The 19,851-nt window shown below is 36.9% G+C and overlaps 1 protein-coding gene across 1 annotated transcript; it reads right to left on the bottom strand.

Moving 5' to 3' along the window:
- Positions 1-4,894: 4,894 nt before the first annotated feature.
- On the bottom strand, positions 4,895-5,776 carry LOC149945600 (uncharacterized). The gene is made up of 2 exons (XM_090175435.1): positions 5,663-5,776; positions 4,895-5,356 (listed from the first exon to the last, which is right to left on the bottom strand). Exons 1-2 carry the CDS (start codon positions 5,760-5,762, stop codon positions 4,992-4,994), a joined length of 465 nt encoding a protein of 154 aa, XP_090031561.1. The 5' UTR covers positions 5,763-5,776; the 3' UTR covers positions 4,895-4,991.
- Between the last annotated feature and the right edge of the window lie 14,075 nt (positions 5,777-19,851).

Raw genomic sequence — 19,851 nt, 5'->3', positions numbered from 1 at the left:
TTATCAACAAATATTCCGATGATCAACAAACACATGATACTTGTACAAATTCTGTAAATTTCACAGCCGGTAATTGTTTTAATTTTATTAAAATAATAGTATCTAAATAACTATGTACAGATCATTTCTAACTATACATAAAACAGAAGTGCTGATAGACTTTTAATTTATTTTATTAAGTTTTCTCCAACTCGTGTAATATCTCAAACGATCCGGCACGTTTATCATTGGAAGTGGCTTTCGGTGAATTGCTTTAAAATTTAATTATGTGATAGACGGCGTTTTACTGAACACGGTTTCAATGAGTGGAAACATTTCTAAACTCGGCGATTCGCTGTCCAGAGGGCTTCGAAATTTCCTCGTATTCGCACCTTTGCGTCGCTGTTTCTCACAAACCAGAATAAAAACTCTTGAGAAAAATCCGTTTTAGTAATATTTTTTAACACTAAATCCGAAAACATTCACTTCTCAGTAAGTTCGTTAAAGGTTGCGCTATACTGGTAAAATCGGATTTTGGATGGTTCCGTAGTATAACAATTAATATTTTCTTCGGTGGATGTTTTGGAACTATTTCAATCGTGTTTATATCTAGATTCGTGAGATGTCGAAAAAGCTACGGTTCGCGTTGTACTGGGAATGAAAGTCAAATAAGGTAAACTGGGCAGTTTAGAAGAATATTTTAAATCTTGTATCTTTATTATTGACGTTTTCGTGTCATAGTAACCGTATAAAATACTCTTATGTAGAAGATGAGTGGCGAAGCTACCCAAAGGTTCAATTTATGGCGGTTCTGTTTATTTGATATAGGCTTCGAGCTTAGGAAATATACCGCCATCTGCCTTAATATCGGTTAACTAAATATGTGAAGAAATAGCAGACACCTTTTGAATTTCTAGGTTTTCCGGTTGAACTTCCAGCTGTTGTGCAGAGATAATTTTGAACGAGCAGACATCTTTCATATATTCAATATAAAACTTGATCGGTAGGCGGAGATGCATGTTATCAAAATTTAAACTATATGCACGAAGCTTATCCATCTATGAAAGCAGTGTCGACGCAAAACGTCTTCGTCCAGTTAACTCATTCTCAGAATGATGAAAATTAATATTTCAACCGATACTTTCAATATTTTTTTTGACCAAAAATTATTATTTCGGTAAAGACGGACATACGGCGACGAAATCTTGAGTTATATGACTAATCTCAATTATTAATGAAGTTGGGGAATTTTAACAATTCATTATTTCACTTACAATATAAGTAAGATTGTTTGAAACGTTTTTTAATAATCAATAAATTTAAATTGTACGGCTAAAACCCTTTCTTAAAAATATTCCGAAATCGTAGCCAAGTAACACGTGCAGCAGATTTGCAAGAGATAGTTGAATTTACCAAATATAGTAGCTTATTTAATAAAACAGTATTAGTTAACAGTATAACTGGTATTATTTCGTTTATAACATGTGGTAATATTTAGAAAAAAACAGTGGGTAATATTTAGATAAAAATATGGGGTAATATTTATATAAAAACATGGGTATTTAAGATGAAAAAATTTAAGAAATGGTGTTAACGATGAAGATAATGAAGAAACGGCTTACACGATCATTTAACAATCTTAAAATCTATAGACATTTGAATCCTGTGTAATCTCCCGATTCAGCAGGAAATAATCATCTGATTTTTGACACTGTGCAACCAAGGAGGATTAAGGGAAGGGGAGCTGTATTGAGGCGCCTCTTATGGCTGCATCCGTAGTCAGAGAGCGTGAGACGACAAGTGGGTGGGAGCGGGAGGAAAATGTATGTAAAATACCGGCTCGCGTTCCTGTTTTGAGCGCCCTCTAGTTAAAAAAAACTGTTGAAAGTTATTTCGGTTTTTATTTTGAGAATTCGGCTGCTTTGGTGTTTGTTTTTCTAATGCCGTAAATTAGTAAACAATTTGCAAAACTCAAAATATTTTTTATATGGAAAATGCTCTTATGATATTGATCTTCGCGTGATAAAAAAATTCGAATTTTATTTACTAAGTAAATCTAGTCGACATACATTTTTAGCGTATTCACGACGAAACACCGAAGCAGCAAAATTCTCAAAATAAAAACCGAAATAACTTTCAACAATTGTTTTGAACTAGAGGGCGCTCAAAACAGGAACGCGAGCCGGTATTTTACATACGTTTTCCTCCCGCTCCAACCCACTGGGCGTCTCACGCTCTCTGACTACGGATGCAGCCATAAGAGGAGCCTCAATACAACTCCCCTTCCCTTAATCCTCCTTGGTGCAACTCCGTATTTTGGTCCTCATATTTTTTCCCATTTTACCACGCACCACATATAGATATTTTGCATTAAGAAACTATATCTATATTCTATGGGAAAATTAATGTTTAATTTCATGGAAAAAGATTTGATTTTACTTTCAAACTTATTGGTGAATATTGAAGTCATTTCTTTACATTATGTAGGTAATTGTTCTCCAAAACATCAATGTCGGTACAGTTTAAAACCAATTTTGAGAAAGGTTTTAATACCGCGATGCCCAACTGCCTTTTCCCTTATTTCTTCCTGCCAACAAAACTTTCTTTCGCAGTTCGCATCACCTCACAGTTGTTGCATCTGTATCTATTTCACGTTAAAATTTCTGAATTCAAAAACTTCAAGTCTGAAAAATGTTGCAACTAGATTACTCACCAGTTAGTATTTGCAATACATTCATTATTTGGCTTCGCATTCACGTCAATATCCTCTTCTTCTACAACATCTTCTGATGGTCTACTTCGTTGCTCCTAAATTTTCTTGTTCCATATTTAAAATGGAAGTTCTATTTATTTTCTTTAACTCACGAAGTTGGTATGCTTTTATTCAAATGTGAATCCGCGGCTAAAACGTCAGTAAATTCGAAAGCGCTAAATTAGGCTAAATGATCGGAGCTGGTAAACCGCGAGACTGCTGGTTGATGAAATAGTAAATGACACGCGATCGTCGATTGGCTCTTCGCGGCAATTGATCTTGACTATCATTGGTCGTTGATGCGATTGTGGAATGCCCGAAAAATACATCTGAGATGGGGCTGAAAAAAAAAGTGGCGGCCAAGGCCCGTTTTTCCCGAAGTTTTTTATTAATTAACAGTTGAATCATCATTTTCGTACATATTTCGAGATTATAAATCGATAGTTCTAATATAGATTGTGTAGGCCTCTCATTATCCTTTTAAGCGCTATATTTTAATTTGTATTGCGTTGTATACTGATTGGTTTCGCGACAAATTATTTTCAATTAAGTTTCATATAGGATATAACTAACAGATAAACCAAAATTTTATTTTTTTTACCGCAGATATTGTTTCTCTAAATCGTTTTAGAAGTTAATTCGACATACTTCTGCAAATAAATAATGAGTTTTATTATCACGGGGCTAAAAAAAACTTATACATTTTAAAAGTAAAATGATGAATTGTTAAAATTATTAACTTCAAAATTAATTAAGATGGGTCAAATAATTCACAAAACAATTGATAGATTTTAGACGGGTAATATAGACATATCGTAATCTATCACTAAAACCGAAAAAATCTTAAGACAGTATACAAAAATCAGTCAGATTGTTATATTTTAACATTTTAATCCACATAAATAATTGAAAAGTAATTGAGAAAATTTTCTATGTTTGGGATACCACAAGATCCTTTAAGAAATAGTCGCGAAATATATACCCAAAACCATAAGCTTAAATCATTTAAGAAACAGAAGAAGCTGTTACTACGAGCCAACCCTATGAACAATATTGCGCTTTAGAATCGCTTGGCTAAAGTAGATTTCACGACGACGAATATAAAGACACACGCCAATCATATCTTCAGTTGAACTATATACTGGATAAATGAAGATTTCGTCGCCGTATGTCCGTGTTTACTGAAATAATAATTTTTGTCAAAAATTATTTTTCTTAAATGATCGGTTTAAACATAAATTTTAAATCGCTCTGAGAATGAATTAACGGGATGAAGATATTTTGCATCGATACTGATTGATTATTAAATGACTATTATACGAAATAACCGGAACCGTTATATCGAACCATTGAGTACTTTCGCTATTCTTTATCTACCTAAAAGTATTTTGTTTGGTTACTATGACACTGTAATTTCACAATTTAATTAAAAAACGACTTCATGGATGATTATTTTGTTACTTCTTAAAAATTGCGGGAGCTTTAGGACCGTGGTAATTCGTCAGCAAGAACTCGCACATTTTTTAAAAAGTACCAAAATAGATATTTATCCATGAATTGGAAGTCTTTTTTTAATAAAATTGTAAATAAGCCATGGAACGTAATTTTAATATTAATGAGGACACAATGCCCTGCACCGCGCGAACCGTAGCTTTTTTGTTTTTCCAAGTGATTGAAATATTGTCCCGATGGCAAAAGTTCCAAAACATTTACCGAAGAAATGATTAAGTAACATACGGAATCATCAATAATCTTATTTAACCAGTATAGCACCACCTCTAAGGAACTTGCTGGATAAGTGACGGTTCTCGGATTGAGTGTTAAGAAATATAACTGAAACTGATATTTGTTGAGAATTTTTATTATGGTTTGTGAAAAGCAGCCATTAAGGGCGAACTGCTAAGCTAAGAAAGTTTCCACTCAGAATAATGTCGCTCAGTAGAGCGCCGTCAGTCACGTATGAAACCAATTCCCCGAAAGCATTTTTAATTTTAGAGGTTGGGGGTTATTTTCTCAGTAAAAAACTAATGGTTTTAATAAGATTATTCACAATATTACTATACAACGTAAAATTATCTCCTATTTGAACATTTTGGACCCAATTCTTAAAGATAGTTCTTGCAGTAATTTTATTTCAAAGAATTAAACTTGAAATAGAAATTAAAAAGCTTTATTTACAATAAAGGTCTACATTCAGATACATCTAAAATTTATATTACATGGAATGTGTTAATCAACAATAATAAAGCTCCAAGCCCCGTCAAAACTTGCTAGCTAGAGCAGTGGTAGCATTATTCAATATGCTGTTCGAAAGCGAAGAATTACTTGAATTGGCGAAACTCGTTGAGTTCTTTGAAACATCTGGAAATTGAGATTCCGTCCTAGGGCGAAACAGAGCAACGAAATCATCCCACACGAAAGGCTGAAGAGTCGGCAAAGACTGCAACCTAATTTCAGGTAACGGCTTCAGTGTGGGCAGGCGAATTGCGTCCATCGCTGGCCAGGGCGCCAATTCGAATGGTTTCCCAGTTGGAAAAACGAGTGGCTTGATTCGAAAGAGAGGATGAATGGTCGGCATTTCAAGAGGTTGAAGAGTTGGCAATGGTGGAATAATCAGTTCCATCACTGAAAAAAAACATTACTAATTAGGTGAGGTACCAGAATGGTAACAACGAGAGCAGCTGAGTTCCTAGTCCGAGTGAAAAGTAATAACTGGGAGCCAACTCTTCGGCGCTGACTATGAAAGTAATTCCGTACTGGATAGGTAGGGTTTCCCCTTTCATTCCGAGTCTACTGAGCCACTTGATCGCATACCAATGAAGTCTTGTTGTCACCTTCAAATACTTTTAATGTCCCTTGATGTGGTGGAAGCCAGGTTGTTATCTTCACTTATCAGCTCAGTTTCATTGATCTTTAAGAAATTATACTTACACCCAGTTTGGTTGTTCCTAACCCATTGACTAGAACACAGGTTGAAGGACATAACGCCGAGTACTAATGCCGTATCTATCAAAACTTTTCTCAACTGCATACTTGACAATAGGTAAAGAACATCAAAATTGCAAAATCCTTATTACACAGCTGGACAATATTTTAGAATAAGCATATTTCTTCAAGAATTCCCTTTATATATCTTAAATTATTTGTTGTTTTACTTTTTATAACCTTTTTTTCTGGTAGGTGCAAAGGGCCACGTGCAAAAAAAAACATATGAAAAAACCAAATTTAAAATTTATATTTTTTGCAATAAACATCCAGAAGTATATGATTTAGCTTTTACTAGAGAAGTAACCATCTCCCTATCCTGCTAATGTTACTCCCTTGAAACCTGTACCTTCGCAGGCTCAAGACACTTTTCAATGGGAGCTACGATTTCCCTAATCGCGTATGTGTAGAACTAGCCTGGCCAATTTTTAAATAGAGGAGCTTAAACATTTTCGCAAATTAATGGCTATTTTGCATAGGGAGGGGTAGGCACTAGACAGGCCCTTCAGAGATAGTACAACCGTATTTTGTTATACATTTTATAGCTTTTTTTCAGTTGCACGCGAAATGACGTCACTCAGATTTTACCCAATTTTAACCAAATCCACACAAAATGGCTGCAATGGAACCTATCCTTAGTCTTTAGCAAACTCGGTACATATCTGTACAGGAAACCATCCAGGGAAGATATAATAAAAGAATATTTATCACATAAGTTAGGAATAAGTCGCAGTTGATAAGAAACAAACTATACCCAGTGTTGTAGCGACGAGCGACAGATCTTGCCCCCCCCCCCCCCCGCAAAGATCAAAAGGGGCCCCTAAGCTAGCGTCTTCACTGTCACCCCCCCCCCCCCCACCAATAAATGGAGTTCGCATTTTAAATTTTGGCCGTTGCTTTTTACCCCCGATTTTCGGTGGTAAATAGCCTGTATCTGTTTACCACCGAAAATCGGGGGTAAATAGCGCAACCGCGCGGCCATTGCTATTTGCCACCGAAAGTCGGGGGTAAATAGTCTCGATCGCGCGGCTACGACTATTTGCCACCGAAAGAGAATTTCGGTGGCATATAGCAAACGCCGCGCGATCGAGTCTATTTGCCACCGAAAATCGGGGGTGTTTGATTTTCGGTGGCAAATAGCGTAGCCGCGCGGCCAATGCTATTTCCCCCCGACAAGAACCCAGCCCCGACTTTCGGTGGCAAATAGTCTCACCAATGATGGAGGCTATTTTCCACCCTAAATCTGTAGTTTTTTCGTTTCGGTTGTAAAAAGCCTTCGCCGCGCGTACCGTGCTATTTGCCACCGAAAGTCGGGCTTACATTTTAATGCTAAATACAGAAATCCGCTTTAATAATACGATTATTATTAATTTTAGTTTATTATATATGTATGGTTTTTTTTTAATTTCTGGCTACTATTGGCGTCGGTTTAAATGGAAATTAAAGTAGGGGTCGTCTGTAAAGAAAAACATGCTTCATACTATTTTTAAATATAAACAAACAGGGACATCATTTGTGTAATACGCGAGATTTTTAAATGTTTATCATTCGACATTGTCCATTATTCACGGCTGTTCATATAGACCAAAAGTTCACAATAAGTTTTTGATAAAATTATCTATATCAGCTTATTTTATTTTGAAATAAGTGTTTTGAAGGTGGAAATTCACTTTTTACACACAATCCTAAGGATTTGTGTGTATTAGTCTCACGTACAGTGTAGCCGTTCCCGATGCCGCCGATGCCGCCGATGGCGCCGTGTCACGCATACCTCTTCAACGGTAAGGGCTAGAAGAGTCAATGATAACTCGTTCGAATGTACAGACATCGCCATTGATAGCCTTTCATAAAGTTTTCAAATCGGAGCCCAAGAAGTTTAGCATTTGCCCAACTTACTATTTTCGGTGAATTCCTTTATGTGGTTGATATTTTCTTTAAAATTAAGTCCGATAACGTTAAAAAAATATTGTTGGATAGGTTAGGATTCAGTTGAACCTCAATTTCGGTTAAATCAGTAAATATTAAATTTAAGTACAGTTTTCGGGGTTATTTACGGGACCCCAATGTTCGTGGTTTTACATTTCCGCCTGAAAGTCGACATAACGTTCCTTAATTTAAGTTCGATTTTCCTGAAAGTTATATTTTTGAATAGTTGTGGTTTACATTTAACCTAGAATTGCAAATACGTTCCTTAAATTTAATTCTAAGTAAGGTTTTTTGGGTAGCGTATACGGACCCCCGCAATTTCCAATATTGTAAATCCGCGTGTTTATAGAGGTCTACGCGCCCGTTTCCCTCTGGCGATTTTCAAGGCCGTTCAGAGTGGGCCGCGCTTTCATCGTATGAGCAGAAGTAACAATTAAGTATGACACTGATCGGGCCTAGTCTTCGGCATATGACCAGAAGTAACAAATAAGTGTGTTCAGAAGTAACCAATAAGTGTGATCAGAAGTAACTAATAAGTTACTAGAAGAAATAAGTGTGACACTCAACGGCTGACTAGTAGTAACAAATAAGTGTGATCAGAAGTAAAAAATAAAAGTGACACTGATCGAAGGAATTTTCGATGCTTTCAAAGTATGACTAGAAGTAACAAATAAGTGTAAATATGTATATCTGTGTGACCGTGGATATATTTTGGTTGCGATACCGGCGTTGCAGGTTGCTGTGAATAGCTCAAACTTAACACATTAGAAGGATTGTGTGTATTCTGACCGTCGTACGTCTTGTTTCTTATGTAGTCAAGTTGGGGTAATCTTTAAAAATGTAGTTGTCGCTGTTGGTAGTATCTGTTATCCTTAAGAAGGGTTGGATCGAAATATGACCAATTGATGAACAAAAACTAACCGATCAAATCTTGATTAAATTTCGATGAACTTTGGTTAAAATTATAAACTTTTCATCACGGTTTGGTTCGTCGATTTAAAAAAAACACACACCCATAATTCGCGTACGAGTATTTATCTATAAATGTAGGGGTTGTTCATATAGAACGAAATGTTACTTAATGTTTTATTTTTAATCAATTATCAATTAATTAACATTATTCATTTTAGCTTATTCAAATGTTTCTTGAACTGTAAGATTGGGGCGCTTAACTAAATGATCAATTAGGGATCATCTATAAAGATTTCTTACTTTGTACTTGTATTCGAAATATTATATTTCCGAGCTTACGTAAGCACTTATTTGGCTTTGTTCGGATTGCCGTCTTATTTCACGATACACAGGGGTTTTCCATACAAACCGAAAAGGTAAAATTGACCTATTTTAACATTATTTTCTTTAATTGTCTGCCTGTTGTGCATTTTAGGTAAACTTTTCATCATGGCTTCGTCAGTCGATTTAAAAAAAAACATTTTGCGTACGGGTATTTATCTAGAAATGTAGGGGTTGTTCATATATAACGAAATATTACTATACAGGGTCTTTTTTTTTGCTCGGAAAAGTGTTTTTTTTCAAAAACTATTTATAGTACCGATTTCAAATTTGGAAGGTCAATTCTCTATACCGGGGGACATCAGTTTGAGAAATTTGAGCGTTTTCGGTAATGTTTTTCACCAATTTTGAAAAATTATTTTTCGACCACTAGGTGCGAGATAAAAAATTTCTGTTATAAAGTTGTAGGCCGTCATCGAAAACCCTTAAAAATTGTTCACTTGACGAAAAACAACTTATTTATCAGTGAAAATTCGAGCTTGAAAAATTTACAAGTTGGTGAAGCCAAATTACGATTGTTTGAAACGATAATTGAAAAGGGAACAAGTCTAATACAAACGTAGTAGAGTTTTCACACTTGAAAAAATGTACACGTTTGGTTTTTAAATGCAGATATTTTATTCACATAAATTCTTACAAAACATTTTCAATAATATTACCATTGGCTGCAACACAGGTTTGTGCGCGGACAATTAAGTTCTCAAACGCTTTCTCTACCATTTCTGGTGTGACGTCTCGGCAAGCACTGATTATTCGTCTAATGAGGTCTCCCTAGTTTCAATGGGCGTGGCGTATACCTTTGCTTTAACGAATCCCCAGAGAAAATAATCCAGCGGTGTTAGGTCAGGTGACCTTGCTGGCCTATGCACTGGACCATTTCTCCCTATCCACCTTTCAGGAAACTCGTTGTTGAGGTGCTCAGTTACTTGCCGGGAAAAATGCGGAGGGGCGCCATCTTGCTGAAACCACAACTGACGTCTTTCAGCCAATGGAAGGTCGTCGATTGCGTCACTCAGTTCGTTCTGTAGAAAATGTAAATACCTTTGGCCGTTGAGGTTCGTCGGCAGGAAAAAGGGACCAATCAAACGGTTTCCAACAAGTTCAACCCAAACATTGACCCGTTCAAATTGAACCTGGTGATGATATTCAAAACCCCAATGTGGGTTGATGTCAGACCAAAGATGGCTGTTTTGATGATTAAAGGGCCCATCTCTAGAAAATGACGCTTCGTCGGAGAACAAAACATGGCGCAAAAATTGTCTATCTTCTTGGACAGCATTTAGTAACCAGTTGCTAAATTCATAAAGTCTTTGATGGTCTCCGTCAATTAGTCCTTGGTGGAGCGTAGCTCTGTATGGGTGATAGCGATTCTTACGAAGAATTTTCCACACACGATTTGCAGAACAACCCAAATCAGCAGCGGCGTTAGCGCAACTGTGACGAGGATATGCCACAAAGTACGCGAGTACATTGTTCTCGAAGTCTAAATCCGGTTGACCCAATCCGTGAAACCTAGGTTGCAAGTTACCAAATTGATTGAAATCGTGAATTGCTCGTCTTACTGTATTTACAGATGGTGCTCCATTTGGATGTCTTTCTGCGAAGATTTCAGTCACTCTTCTAAGGTTTTGCGCTGCTTCTCCATAGTAAATGGCAACTATCTCGGTACGCTCAGCTACTGAATAACGAGGCATTGTTCGAAATATTATCAAACACTGATAATAATCTCCCAAAGTTTTCCTTTAAATACCCAATGCATGTTTAGGATTGACCTATAGCCTCGTGTTTTTTAAATCCGGTCGTTTTTTTAACCAAAGTTTCAACTGGATTAGGTAATTCGGTTTCAATTATCGTTTCAAACAATCGTAATTTGGCTTCACCAACTTGTAAATTTTTCAAGCTCGAATTTTCACTGATAAATAAATGGTTTTTCGTCGAGTGAACAATTTTTAAGGGTTTTCGATGACGGCCTACAACTTTATAATAGAAATTTTTTATCTCGCACCTAGTGGTCGAAAAATAATTTTTCAAAATTGGTGAAAAACATTACCGAAAACGCTCAAATTTCTCAAACTGATGTCCCCCGGTATAGAGAATTGACCTTCCAAATATGAAATCGGTACTATAAATAGTTTTTGAAAAAAAACACTTTTCCGAGCAAAAAAAAAGACCCTGTATAAATATATATTTCAAATAATTTTCAGTTAATAAACGTTATTCATTTTAGCTTACTCCAGTTTTTGTTAAATAAATGATCAATTAGGGGTGGTCTATAAAGATTTCTTACTTTGTATTTGTATCACCTTTCAAATGTTAAATTTCCGAGCTTACTTAAGCATTTATTTGGTTTTGTTCGCATTGTCGTTTTATTTAACGATACATACTCTGGTCATGTATACAGACAGAAAAGGATAATGTACTTATTTTAATATTATTTTCTTTTACAGTATGCCTGTTGGCAAAAGTGGGCCAAGTCGTACTTCGGCAGATGACTTAGGCCTAAGTTGGTGCCTAGCTGATTATTATTATTATTATTTATTATTTTCTTCTTTTGGTTTTATACTACAAATTGGATTGCAAATAATTGAAACTTTAAATACAAATTGTTAAACTAAGCTTACGATTGACTAAGGTAATAATCATAACATGAATTAGTATATATTAATCAATCTTAAAAACTCGCTAAGACTCAGAAGTTTGAAGCAGAATATTAGAGAGGTAAAGCAGAGCGCTCTAGAAGTTTCAACGACTACGTCGGAGCTACCTAGACGTTCACGAAGAAAGATTCTACAAAATCCGTTAAGCTCGCCTTCATTTCGAGGGATAACGAAAAAGGACACATTTCCGATACAATTTTAACACACTAAAGCACGACGAAAACAGAAAACCAGAGTAAATGTGGCCCGAGTAGCCAACGAAAAATTCCATGCATTATTTTAATTTAAATTACACGTTTTTTCGACCTTTTCCCTATTTTTGGGGCCCTAGTTTAATTTAACTTTGCGCCCCTTAAATATTGTTCATGACGGGCCTCGGCCCACCCGGCATTACCCGGGCACACGCCTATGGACTAAAATGATATCACTTCAACTATCACCTCACACCTATCACCTATAACCTCACACCTATCACTTATCACATATCTCACAACAATTACCTTACACCTATTAGATATCACTACAACTATCACTTCACACTTATCAGCTTTCACTTCACCAGACGTAAATAGGATAAATGGACTTTTCTATCTTTGGCTACTGCAAGACGTCCATTGCACCAGTAAAACCGTTTCAAAATGAAAATTTAAAATAAGAAAGTAGTTCTATTTAGTTTGGCTCTATCTATCTTGCTATAAACATCTAATGAAACGTTATTTGCTATTGATAATCCCTGAATGAACAAATTTGAAAATTAGACGCCTCTCCAAAATCTAGAAGAGGGCCGCTTCTCATACTTACTTTTGGTGAAAATTTCAGCATGCTACCTAGCAGCGTTTTCAAGTTATTAAAGGGACAGACATACATCCATCCAACCATACAAACATACAAACATACAAACATACAGGACAAACTGAGAAATATATTATAGATATTGTTACTGGATTGCCTAAAATGACAAACTGGCAGACAATTAAAGAAAATAATGTTAAAATAGGTACATTTTACCTTTTCGGTTTGTATGGAAAACCCCTGTGTATCGTGAAATAAGACGGCAATCCGAATAAAGCGAAATAAACGCTTATGTAAGCTCGGAAATATAATTTTTCGAATACAAGTACAAAGTAAGAAATCATTATAGACGACCCCTAATTGATTATTTAGTTAAGCGCCCCAATCTTATAGTTCAAGAAACATTTGAATAAGCTGAAATAAATAATGTTAATTAATCGATAAATGATTAAAAATAATACATATAGTAACATTTCGTTTTATATGAACAACCCCTACATTTCTAGATAAATACTCGTACGCAAAATATGTGTGTTTTTTTAAATCGACGAACCAAGCCGTTATGAAAAGTTAATAATATAAACCAAAGTTCATCGAATTATAATCAAGATTTGATCGGTTAAATTTTTGATTATCAATTTTCAGATTTCGATCAAACCCTTTCTTGTGGATAACAGATACTACCAACAGCGACAACTAAGTCTTTAAAAAGTACCAAAACTTGACTACATAAGAAAATGAAGAATTCCCACCTTCAAAACATTTATTTCAAAATAAAATAAGCTGATAAAGAGAATTTTTCCAAAAATATATGGTAACCTTTTGGTCTTTATGAACAGCCCCTGAAAAACAGACACTTTCTAATGATAAACATTTAAAAATCTCACGTATTATAGAAACAAGGTCCCTGTTAGTTTATATTTAAAAATAGCCTGAAGCATGTTTTTCTTTACAGACGACCCCTACTTTAATTTCCTTATAAACCGACGCTTCTAGTATCCAGAAATTAAAAAAAACCATACATATATAATAAACTGAAATTAATAATAATCGTATTATTAAAGCGGATTTCTGTATTTAGCATTAAAATGTAAGCCCGAATTTCGGTGGCAAATAGCACGGTACACGCGGCGAAGGCTTTTTACCACCGAAACGAAAAAACTACAGATTTAGGGTGGAAATAGCCTCAATCATTGGTGAGACTATTCGCCACTTAAAGTTGGGGCTCGGTTCTTGTCGGTGGGAAATAGCTTTGGCCGCGCGGCTACGCTATTTGCCACCGAAAATCAAACACCTCCGATTTTCGGTGGCAAATAGACTCGATCGCGCGGCGGTTGCTATATGCCACCGAAATTCTCTTTCGGTGGCAAATAGTCATAGCCACGCGATCGAGACTATTTACCCCCGACTTTCGGTGGCAATGGCCGCGCGGTTGCGCTATTTCCACCCGATTTTCGGTGGTAAATAGATACACGCTATTTACCACCGTAAATCGGGGGTAAATAGACAGGCCGTTAAATTTTAACTTTCAGGTGTATTGCTTTTACTACATAAAATACTTTACGTAGGTGTCTATTTGTATATTTAAGAGTTGTATTGTATAGATTCTTCAAATAAATATTTTCTAATAGTAGTATAGCCTAAAACTGCTTTTTTCTTGATTTAAGCCCCGCGAAGTCATCAATGAGAAGCGATACATCCATTGATTGGGCCTCTTCCGCTTCAACATTCAACAGAGCTAATGATGATAATCGTTTTTTGGATATTCTACTTCTTAAATAAATTTTAAAGATTATCAGTTTTGAAAATGACTTTTCGGCCGATGATGACGTCACCGGTATTGTTAAAAATTAAACTAGTAGAGAGCAAACTTCACTGAAAGGCGTCCTCATATCAGAGTACGTCAACATACTTAGATTCGCTAAGTCACGAATACTTGAAGCCGTAACAATTTCAGTCTTAATAGTATTTACAAATAAAAGCAGATGCATTGGCAATGCTTCCGACAAGTCTTCGTTGTAATGCGTTTGAATCGTATCAGCCGTCTTTATCATTTCCGTATCCGAAAGAGACACCAACGTTTGAGGTTCAAAGAATGAAAACCTGTTCGCTAAAGATTTAAGTCCTTAATCAAATCGCGACTCAATTTTACAGTTTACCAGATCGGTAATTTTATATTAAACTGTTACTTTAAAATGAGATTCGGCGTCAATAAATCGGAAATCTTCGGCTAATTCATCGCACTGCCTTTTAGCAATTTTTTGTCTCTTATTTTTGTATAAAATAGTTCCACGTTCCATCGTTCTGCAATTTGCAAAGCTTCCATCTTAAAAACGTCTTAACTAGTCCTTAGACGCTTTAAATTCTCAGTAGAGACCGATAAAACCTTAGCTGCCGCCAGTAAGTCGATATTTACGGATTGAAAAGATTTTGATTCGAGATTAACCGATGAGAGTATTTAAGACATCAACACGTATAGAAAAACGAATTCGAAAGTTTCCAAAGCTGTACGAATTCTATAGAAGCTTCTTCCATTTTGTCTTTCTTTGCCGTTTCCAAATTGCAAGTTCTCCCCCCCACTGGTTTAAAGGGTTTTCGCCCGAGCTCTTAGGTTTCCCCTTCCATAAAACCTTGTTGAGGTTAACGGTAATAGTTAGTGTAGGGAGCTGTTGGCTCGCGTGGCATGAAGGGCTTGCCACCACCCTCCTACGCGTCGTAACCCGGCCACCTGATTTAATGGCTTTAAAAGTCGCTTGATGACTAAGGTTGTGCCTTGAGTATTAGCCTAGCTGATTTTTATTATTTTTGCAAGTACTTAAAGAATATCCGTGTTCCGTTCTTTAATGCAAAAAATGAAAGGAGGCGGCCAGACCAGCGTGTCGGATTTCATTTCTTTAACGTCGATGGCGATTCTCCCGTAAATGACGCCAGTAGTTCCCACCTGTTCCAAATAAATCCAAAGAACGTATAAATACTTTGCAAATGGGCGAAAGAATTTGTTACTTCTTTAACTTGAGTGGAGCCGGATTGCTATCGTTTATTACCAAGTTCAGATTGTGCGCGTCGCAGTGGACGTAAATGGCATTAGGCTACAGTTCCTTTATTCCGCGTGGATTCCACGAATATATGTCACTCATGGTACTCGCAACATCGTAGCCTTGACCTCGGCACTTTTTGATATCGATTCCGTATTCCTTTAATTTGGTTAATATTTCATCAACGTCTCCAGCGAATGTCCGGTCTCCAAGATTGAAAAATCCCAAAAATGATTCTTTGATTTTTATTGAAGAAAGTCTATTGAACTCGTCGGACTCGTCCCACATATTCTGAACGTATCGTATTCTGTACAATGCTAAGTTGATCCACTTTTGTTATATCTTGGGTACTGTCTTCAATTAATGCAAAGTTCGATGCTTTTTTTAATTTTGACACCAACGTTGGTCGTAAACGTTCACCTAAACATTGGATGAGTTCATTTAGTATTTGGGTATATTAGTAGTTCCATGAGGTAGACTAAAGGCCCATTCACACTATCCAACTTCAGTCAGCTGACAAATTGAAAGATTTTGGTCGGACGAACAAGGCGGGTAATGTGAACGTGTCAGTTGGATAGTGTGAATGCAAAACAAGTCAGACTGACTAGTCTGCCTGATTTAGTCAGCTGACTAAAGTTAGATAGTGTGAATGAGCCTTAAGAATTTGTCTTAGAACTGGGTCATACTCAGCGAGAAGTTTAACGTCAGATAAGAAGTTACCATTTTACACATCGTCGAGTTCTTCTCTGTGGCCAAACCGTGTTTAGCCAATTTTAGAATAATTCGAATCAGCCTTTCTAAAACTTGATGCCAAAATGCCGTTTCTTTTCGCAAACGATTATCTAGTTCGGCACCGATAGTTTTATTTCGATTCCATTATTCTTTTTAATAATCCGATTGAACGTGAGTTTGAGAATTTTCGTGAGCTTTTATTATTCGTGATATTCGTTGCCAATCTCTCACACCACGGGACCATCGTTCAGTCGCAGGGTTATTTGAAAATAACCAACAAGGCTCGCAGCATCCAATTTTGGAGAGTAGAACAACCAAGATGTTTCAAATTGGATACCCGATTTAGTTTTCTTTTTGTAATATGTGGAAGAAATAGATCTTCCTTTATCATCTTTTGACAGCCAGTCCAATGGCCCATATCTGACGGATGGTTAATTTTCATTTAAAAAATGCATTTTTCCTCCACTGTAACGTTACACTTGGACGTGGAATATTGTTGTTATCACATTCATCATTATTTGATTTCTTTAAACTGTCCTTAATTAAGCTAGAAGTAATTATAGAATCCTTTTTCGGAGGATTTTCTAGTGGTTGTTGGTTTAGACATATTGGAATTATAGCTTCATCAAGATTGCGCGATTGCTGCAAATTATAAGTACTGCAATCGGATTTTTCTTCTAACCGGCTGTAGTGTTTGTGAAATTTAAAAGACGTTCTTAAGATAACCAAGTGATGGCGCTAACATATTAAAAATGACTTCATATCAAGCCTACATCTAGAGGGAAAACAAGCGTCTAGAGAAAGTATTTATTGAAAGCCGTGAAAGCGTTGTTTTTTATTTTAATTTTAATATCTAGATTCCAACTTTCAGAATCTAGGAAAAACTAAATCTGTTTGTTGTAATTCCAAAGACCAAAGAATTTACCTAAAACGAAGTCCCGTAGACCTCCACCTATTATTCTTTTTCATATTTCATTGTCCCAAAAGTAATCTGTCATCGTATATCCTGCTGCCTAAAAAAGCAAAATATTCGAAACCACACATATACACGAAGGCATAATGAGTGTTTGGACAATTGCGATCGAGGAACGATATAGAAATGAGTGTTCGGGTAATCATAAAGAAGCATAGAAATCTCCGTTTTTAAACTTTCAGCAAACCTCTCTCACTTTGCTCGCCTCTCGGGCGAATGAAACTCGAAATGAAAAGGGCCCCAAAACCTCGAGGCCCCCCCTACCTTTGGCGATGGTGTCAGCCCAAACAAAATTTATAAAATTTGTCCCTTTATTAGACTTTAATTTCAGCGCCATGTATGAGACGCCTGACTAAAAATTGCGACGCTAAAACTCCCCTAGACGACGATCGCCATGAATTAATTAATGAAAAGTAATGTATGCCGATCTCTTTAGTAGTCTGATAAGAGATAATAGGTGTTACCCTTCAGGTTAATTTTCCCTCGCATACTTACATTTTTTTAATTTATTCTGTGTGTTATTTACTTTTGTTATTACATTTCCCCCCCGCACTCTGACTAACGATTCTCAAAGCCCCCGCGTCAGACCAATCTGGTCTTGAACATATTGTTTTGTATTAATCTAATCAATTTTAATGGATATTCTTGGCCCCTCGTAACGTACCATATACCAAACGTCTTATAATTTTAAGATCTAATACATAAAAATAACCCCCGCGAGTTAGAAATAATTAAAATTAACTTAAATTTAAGATCTTAAATAATTTATGACTGGTACATAGGAATCCCGTATAATTTACATAGCTCATAGGAACTGGTCTAACCTACCCTTAAATATAAAAATTAAGTTAATCAATTAAATCGTTCTCTTAAAATAAATTAAAAACTAAATTCCTAGAGCCCTCACATTATAGAGCTAATTGGCGTATTTCCCCTCGTCGTATTACCGTGGTGCAATACCTTCCGAGCCATCTCGAACCAGATTTTTCCCAACAACTTTCCAAACTAGACCAATAATATCCCCCCAGCTAACAGCGATCCCATGTAAAACTTATCATGTTCGCGAGCCTCTGGCCCACTACTAGGTAGTGATAACCCAAGAAAAAGCGATCGTTTTCCAAGGCCGTCGCCACAGGGTCAAGAGGGCGCCCGGACGTTTCCGCTTGGAGACAGAAAATCGGGAACCTCGAGACTCTCTGGCATTCCCCCCCCCCCCCCCGCAATCCCAAGCGACCTTTCGTAAATCGGACAACGTCACCACCGCATGACTAGACACGAGTCTTAAATACACCAATGACCTAAGTAAAATGGGAGGTCACCAGTTGCTTTTTGTTTCAACCCCGCCCCCCAATAATCCGAACAAAACCAAGAGACAGAGCCCCAAAAGGAGAGAACTTGGTAGAACTTGACAGAACTGGACAGAAGTATGCCATTGCCACGAGGAGAGAACTCTACCTGGACCCGAGTTGAATTTCCGGAGTACAAGTCCGGAATGACCGTCCGCTTAATCTATGTGCGGTCTCGACCGTTAGACCCCTCTATACCACAAAAGTTAATTCCGATGGAACTAAATCTTTGGACAGCCAACCAGAGCCGTTTCATGAGTCCCCTCGAACGAGTTAATTCGCCGATGATCACCGATCTTCCGATGATTCCGACAGTCAGCATCCAACGATATGAGATCCGACCCCTTGCCTAGCCAGATGTTCTAGATTGAAACCCGAAGGACCTACCCCGCTTGTAAGAAGTTCGTCGTCGTCATCCGGACATCCCAACCGTAATCCGGCTAGTTAGTTACCGTAATCCGGGCATCCACGCCGTAATCAAGACGAACGGACAGTTGGGAACTGTCACCGCGAAACAAGAAGTCCCCAGTCGAGCCCCTTCAAGAAAACGCGTGTGCGTGTGTCTTGCGTAATCCGGAACCCCGTAACCCGGAATCACGTAAATCGAAGAGCAGCGACGAAGAAAATCAAGTGTCAAGTACCAAATTTCGCCCCCCCCCCCCTTGTAGAATACCCAGGGCCAAGTCTGAAATAACTGTTTAAACGTAGAGAGAAAATGTCTAAGAAAGGTGCAGTCCCCCGCTATTGTCCGAGGAATGGTTAAAATAGACCCCCGAGTTCGAGAGCCATAATATCTGATTTCCCCCCAAATTTTATTACTTTGTGTAGTGTTTATCTATGAGTGTAAAATAAAGATTTTGTGATTGACTAAAGACAAAGGGTTTCCATTCTGAATTCGAATCTCCCCTCTTTGTTTTTTTTTCTTTCCCCTGTATGTACCCCCTCTCTCGGATTTATTTCCCCCCCACGATAAGGCCACGACTCCCATTGTATCATCATTTTTCCCCGCCTTGGTTAATTAATATCTTTGAGCAAGGGCTAGGAATATTTCCGTCCATCAATAGTATGACGATTTCCTATAAAAAGGTTGCATAGGTAAAAAAATTCACTTTTTTCGTTTTCGGATCAGAGGTTAAAAAAATTATTTCGTTGGTTTTTTTACACAGTTGTTTGTTGTTTATTAGACTATATAAAGTGCGGCTATTGTACAATTGCAATCATACTACTTACTGTTGCTAATATCAATGTTTAAACATTGTTATAAGAAAATATAAGCTATCTACGTAGAAATGTGTCTTCAATATAATATTAGTGAGTATAGTCGACGTGTACATAACCGTGTTTAGAGACATGTAATAATGTGATAATGTATTACTTGCAG

The sequence above is a fragment of the Leiobunum rupestre genome, chromosome 5 (genome assembly GCF_980474605.1).
Source record: "Leiobunum rupestre chromosome 5, qqLeiRupe1.1.hap1, whole genome shotgun sequence".
NCBI lineage: Eukaryota > Metazoa > Arthropoda > Arachnida > Opiliones > Sclerosomatidae > Leiobunum > Leiobunum rupestre.
This window is presented reverse-complemented; position numbering and strand designations above follow the sequence as displayed.

Excerpts from the sequence above, each read along its gene's own strand:
- LOC149945600 (XM_090175435.1), bottom strand. The coding sequence starts at position 5,762 with ATGCAGTTGAGAAAAGTTTTGATAGATACGGCATTAGTACTCGGCGTT. Across the intron at positions 5,357-5,662 it reads TAGGAACAACCAAACTGGGT|TGATGGAACTGATTATTCCA; the intron begins GTAAGTATAATT and ends GTTTTTTTTCAG.